Source organism: Quercus robur, chromosome 3, assembly GCF_932294415.1.
Source record: "Quercus robur chromosome 3, dhQueRobu3.1, whole genome shotgun sequence".
NCBI lineage: Eukaryota > Viridiplantae > Streptophyta > Magnoliopsida > Fagales > Fagaceae > Quercus > Quercus robur.
The window spans coordinates 52287691-52293893 of record NC_065536.1 but is presented as its reverse complement, the minus strand read 5'-3'; the positions used below and the strand labels follow the sequence as shown (position 1 = coordinate 52293893).

Here is a 6203-nt window from a genome sequence, read left to right as displayed (position 1 = left end):
CATCTCACATACACACTAGATGCACCTTTGCTGCACACACTTGATCACTCGACATGTTTTTACATTCACTCATGCTAGTTAAGTCTTTTTAGACCTTTTAGCACACATAACATGTTCTTGTGTCTATGTCATGCCTTGGTCCATATCATGTTCCATCATGCTTTGTAGCACACATAACATGTTCCCGCAAAAAGGGCATGTGAGGAGCACATGACTTGAAGCTGAAGAGTCGTGCCAGACTATCATTTTTGTGAGTGTCTCATGGATAAGGCCTTCCCACAAGGTTGTCACGAAACATTCTACCTGGAGGATTTTTATGTATGACTTTCTTACCCTTCACCCATATTATATATACCCTCATTTCCCACAAATGTAGAGGAGGACATTTAGAGAGAAAAATCCTAGATAGGTTTTCTACAACACACACACCCATCTTTTAGAGAGAGAACTACCCATCCTTTGTGAGAAATCATTGTAGCCTCTTCTCCTTCCCTCTCCCATTGTCATACCTTAAGAGAAGATTTGTAACAAACACAATCCACACCTATCCAAAGTGTAGAAAGTGTTTTGGAGCTTGGGAGGCTTTGGGGAATTGCCAAAAGAAGCCGATGAGGCTTGGCAGATGCAATCGGGCATATTACGGGATCTGGAAAGCTAGACAGGACACGATTCCAAGAAGCTTTATTGGAGTAGGAGCTTGGAAGGCTTATGTGCAGGTAGATTAGGCTTGAAGGGTCTCTTGCTGACCCATGTATCCCAACTGATTATCTAGTGGATCGATTACCGCTTGGAGGGCAACGGAGAGGTTTTACGCCTAGTACTTAGAAATAAAAAATAAATAAGAAAATAAATAATTGGTGGTGATTAAAGTGATGATGAGGTGGTGCAAATGGAATTCAGCAACAACAAATGCTAATCTTCTATTTTTAGATATATATATTGTTAGTTTTTTAGACCCTTTAAAACAATTGATTTAACCTAGGTAATTAGCCAAGTTGTTACTTAGTCCAATTAAACAAGTCTAGGTTGTCACAATAACAAAGATCAAATCATGCAAAGCAGTGAAAAATAAATAACACAAGATATGATCACCCAAGAAACCAAACCGGTAAAAACCTGGAGAGGATTTGACCTAGCTATCCTCAAGGTAAACTTGAATCCACTATCTTGAAAGAATCGAAATTCATACAATAATACTTACAAGCCCCCACGCTCGACTTCTTATTGTTACCAACCAGTAGAACTTTCTGACATGACCACGTGCAAGCTCCGAATCCACGGACTCCTTCTTTCTTTGGCCTTTGCAATACACAAACACCCCCGTTTGTGACTTTGAGATCCCACTCAAAGGTTTAGCAACGCAAACTCTCCTGTTTGTGACTCCAAGACCACCCTTGAAGTTTTAGATCATCAACACCTTTGATGACAAGAGAAGGCAACAACTTCTACAATACTGGATCTTGAGATTCTTCAAGGAATAACACCGATAGAAGACATAAGAGAGTTTTTTAGGAACAAAACCCTAAATACAAAAGAGGCTCCCTCTTTTCTCTCTGAAAAGCCACATAAAAACATGCTTAGGGTTTCCTTTATATACTGGGAGAAGTAGATTAGAAACCTTAATCCTAAATGGGCTTGAACTGCTGTTTGGGCTTAATTAAAATTCTACAAATACGACTTTCGATCGATCAAGCTTGTCTTTCGATCGATCGTACTAGATAGATTATGAAATCTTCTTCCTGCAGTTTGTATGTTCTTGAATCTTGACTTGAATCATCTTCAGCATTGTCTAATAATACCTATAGACTCTAAGATCTATATCTAGACAAGTTTGTGTTCACGATTTGCCAATTGTTCTAAACATTTAGAACCTAACACATATATATACATATATATGTGTGGAAAAAACAAGAGAAAATAAACATATCTTAATGATAATTTGATCTGAAAAAAAAAAAAAAAAGGTCTCAACTTCTATCACCACAAAAAAAAGGTTTGGTGAAAGTCATTACATGAGTAGAAACATGTGTTAGTTCAATAGATTGTAGGCGAGCAAACCATGAGATAAAGTTGGTATTAAGTGTGTTTTACTTTTTAGAGAGTTTTTGAAATCCAAGACTTATGCCTAGAACAACACAAGAAGAAAAATGTTTTTGAAATCTCAATACATAGTTCAAGAAGAAAGAAGTTTTTTAAATCTCAATATACATATCTATTGATTGATAAGTACAATGCATGTCTTGATACCTATTGTTTGATCAAGAATCATGGATAAAAAGAAATCCAATTTGGATCTATCAATTCATCCAATCTTTCAAATTTTTCGCCCTACTTGATAAATCACTCGTTTATATAGAGTTTGCAAGAAACAATTTTGTGGCTTTTGAGTTGCATGTGGTAAAATTGTTTGTGGTATTGGGGGGAGCTATAGAATTAAGGATGATTCTACTATAGAACTTTGATTCTATTTAGTGGATCAGTTTCCTTGGAGGTTGGTGGTAAACCTCTAAAGAGTTTTTTCCATGTTAAACTTTTCTTTCCATAACCATTTTGCTTATTTTATTTACTTTTTGCATATATTTGTTTACCAATACTGGTTTGCACTTATCAAAGCTAAGATAAATCTAATTAGATCTCAAATAGTAGTCTAATTTTATGTCATGTGTTCCATTCAATTTTCTTATTTTTGGTGCAACTATTTACTACACTACAAAAATCAAGTCTAATTTAATTTTCTTAATTTTCTGTGCTAAATGAGTTATCAAATGAGAAAACCATAGAATCAAAATTAAAAAACCATTAAAAAAAAAAACCATCGTTGATTAATTATTATTATTATACAAATTAAATAGTGGTTAGACAAATTAAAGTTGAGAATTTCATGGATAACAATTTCAATGATTTTTTACATCTAATTCAAACAAAATTGTAATTATTTTACTAATAGCTATTTTATATTTTCAAATATACAAAAATTATATATATAATATAATATAATATAAATTTGGTAAAATTTTAATACTCATTTAATTATGCTTATTTGTAAATGTATCTCATGCATATGTATGAGGTGACGAGCTAGTTAACCATAAATTGAACATCCCAAAATATTTGGTTGAATAATTTGTTGGTTTAAAATTGGTTAATTTCTAAAAATCAGGATCTAAATCACCAACAACGTGTCTAGGAGAGATCGGTTCCGCAAACAACAATTAAGTTGAGTTCCCAAGCATTGTTATGCTCATAAGGAATCAAATTTACACCACAAGACTCAAAACTGTAAGTTTTGTGACATTGGATAATGACCAAGTAAAATAAAGATCATCTTTGCTCTCCTAAAGGTTGGGAGGTTCATACAATGCCTCAATGAGCTACCATCCCACAAGGGAGAGGCGCCAAGTATAAATACGTCATTTGCTCTACCATTTAGTTCCTACAATCAAACAAACAAACAAGATCCTTCGTTGAGTCACAAAATGGAAAACTCCAAGTACTTGTTTCTTCAAATTGCATGCTTCATCCTCTTGTTATCCTTGTCTCCTTCATATGCTCACAACAAGAGCAATGAAAGCACGCCACCTCCTGCTAGTTCCCAAGCAAAAGTTGATTTCAAAGGTTGCTTCAATAAGGTTTATGCTTTCGGTGATTCAGACACAGACACTGGAAATGCTCACAACTTGGGTGATCTCAAATCCTTCATTAGCACTTTATTCTCTCACGCTTGGTCCCCATATTGCTCATCAGAGAATTCAAAGTTATCTGGTTATCGACTATCTAATGGCCGCCTTGTCATTGATTTCCTATGTGAAACTCTCAACATACCCCACTTATCAGCCTATAAAGGCTCTTCCGCAAACTTCTCAGGTGGTGCAAACTTTGCAGTAGCCGGATCAACAGCTCTTTCAAGTAATCTCTTCAGTAATTTCAATTTCGGTAATCCCCTTATGTGGAAACCAAATCCAGAGAGTATCTTAACTCAAATTGATTGGTTCCATAACTTTGTTGGGGAGAGAGAATGCCAGGGAAAAGATGAGGCTGCATGCAAATCAGAGCTTGGGAATGCTCTCTTTTGGATAGGTCAGATTGGTGGCAATGACTATGCTCGTCTTTTTGCCTCCTCCATTGGCCTTGCTATTGCCAATAAGCAATTCACAGAGCAAGCTGTTAATCACATCTGCACACTTGCATTGGTAAGAATTGATAAACTACCATTTATATCAAAAGCTTAAATTGATTAAAAATAATAATGAATTTAATCATTTAACTGTTATTGCAACAAGCCTAATATTACAAAAAAAGAAAGAATGTAGCATATAGCCTTAGCTTGTTAAAAGGAAAAAAAAAAGTATCTCAAGAGTTCTTCCAATCTAAACTTTTGATCAAGACTCTTTTCACAAAATGGTGCATTGCATATATGAGAAAGGATGAATGTTATGGTGAAGTTAATGTTGGAATAGTCATATTAAGCTTGCTTTCTTTTGATAGGGGCTATTGGACAAGGGTGCAAAGTTCCTTGTGGTTCAAGGGCTACCACCAATTGGGTGCCTTCCATTGCAGTTAGCAACATCTCCCTCAAATGATCGTGATCAAAATGGGTGTTCAGCGAGTGCCAACTCGGTAATAAAGGGTCACAACAATCTTCTCCAAAAGAGGTTGGATGAAATTCGAACCCAATACAAAGATTCTATGATCCTATATATTGATTTCTACAAAGCATTCACAACAATATTGGAAAAGCACACACAATACCACTTTGACGAACCCTTCAAGGCATGTTGTGGAGCTGGGGGAGGACCATTCAACTATCAACCAAACCTCCTTTGTGGAGCTTTTGGCACCTCTAATTGCAAGAACTCCAGCACCCATATTAACTTTGACGGGGTCCACTTGACTGAAAATATGCATTTACACCTCTCTGATCTCTTCTTCAACCAAGGCTTTTGTACACCATCATTTGAAGATCTGATTAAGAAGAAGAAAGGCCAATATTAAAATGTCTGATATTGGCCTACCAGTTCTGTTTTTAGTAATAAATATTTGATGGCTGATGCCTAATGTTGCGAGGTAGATTAGTAGCAGGCTCCCAATGGTGGCATTTGGAGAGCTGGATAATATTTCTTGTTTCAATATAGTTTACTGTCTTTTTACCTTATTATTGTTTTTTTAAATGTTACACAAGTACCTTGGGTCTTGAACTAGGACTTCACTTTTTACTGTACACTCAGGACCGGATCATCAGCTTTCATGGCCTGAGGTGATGATTTTAAATAGGGCATTTTTCATATTTAAATATTAGTAACAAATTTATGCATACATACTTTTTTAGATTGAATTTCGTTTTCGAATTTTTTTTTTTTAATTTTTCATATGTGGACATTTATAATGAGCCAGTACTTATAAATAAATAAAACACGATTCATAATAGAAAATTATAATTTAACTAAAAAAAAAAAAATCTTAAGCATGGAAGAATAAAACCAAGTTTACCAATAGCAAACTTGCAAATATACTAATATTGCGACTGATTTATAATCTAAACTAGCACAATTAAAAATTAATTTATTACATTATTCAATAAATTAATATCACTAACAAAAAATGGATTGATGTGATATACATCAAATTAGCAATATGTGTGATAACTTATAAGTTATAAAGCAAAAGACCTGTACACCACGTGGCTAACTCTCTCAGTTGCTATGTGATAAGTTTATGAAGAGAATAGAAATAATAATAAAAGACTGGAAATAAAAGGGTGAGTGGGTGACTGTGTTATGCTCTGTCTCTTCTTTGTCTCTTTCCACTTCCATGATAAAACAAAATTTAACAGCTTAACAAGAAAAAAGAATTGGAGTGAGAGCTTAAAGCTAAACTTGAAGGGAGAAATGATTTGAAGCACAGCAAATTTCAAGCCACTGCAGAGAATTTTAATGGAGAGAGTGACAAAGTTTCTAGCAATGAGTATAAAACTCTAAGGTTTAAGTTTTATTTGTTTGGGCCTTTTTTATTTTAGTCTTTAGTTTTGCTTTGTTTAGTTATTGAGAGAGAAAGAGAGATTTTTCTGTTTGTGCAATATGAGAGACTTAAGTGATACACTCTTAAACTCCCACATAAAGATTGAAATGTCAAGAGCACTGATCACCAAGAGTTTTTTTCCCCTTGTTTTTTCTTTGATATATATGAGAGATAACCAATTCTACTCC

General features: G+C 34.6%; 1 protein-coding gene across 1 annotated transcript; it reads left to right on the top strand.

The window, feature by feature from the left end:
- The first annotated feature begins 3465 nt into the window (after positions 1-3465).
- Positions 3466-5158, top strand: LOC126716419 (GDSL esterase/lipase At3g48460-like). The gene is made up of 2 exons (XM_050417261.1): positions 3466-4190; positions 4486-5158. The coding sequence occupies exons 1-2, from the start codon at positions 3477-3479 to the stop codon at positions 4990-4992; spliced, it is 1221 nt and encodes a 406-aa protein (XP_050273218.1). The 5' UTR covers positions 3466-3476; the 3' UTR covers positions 4993-5158.
- The last annotated feature ends 1045 nt before the right edge of the window (positions 5159-6203 follow it).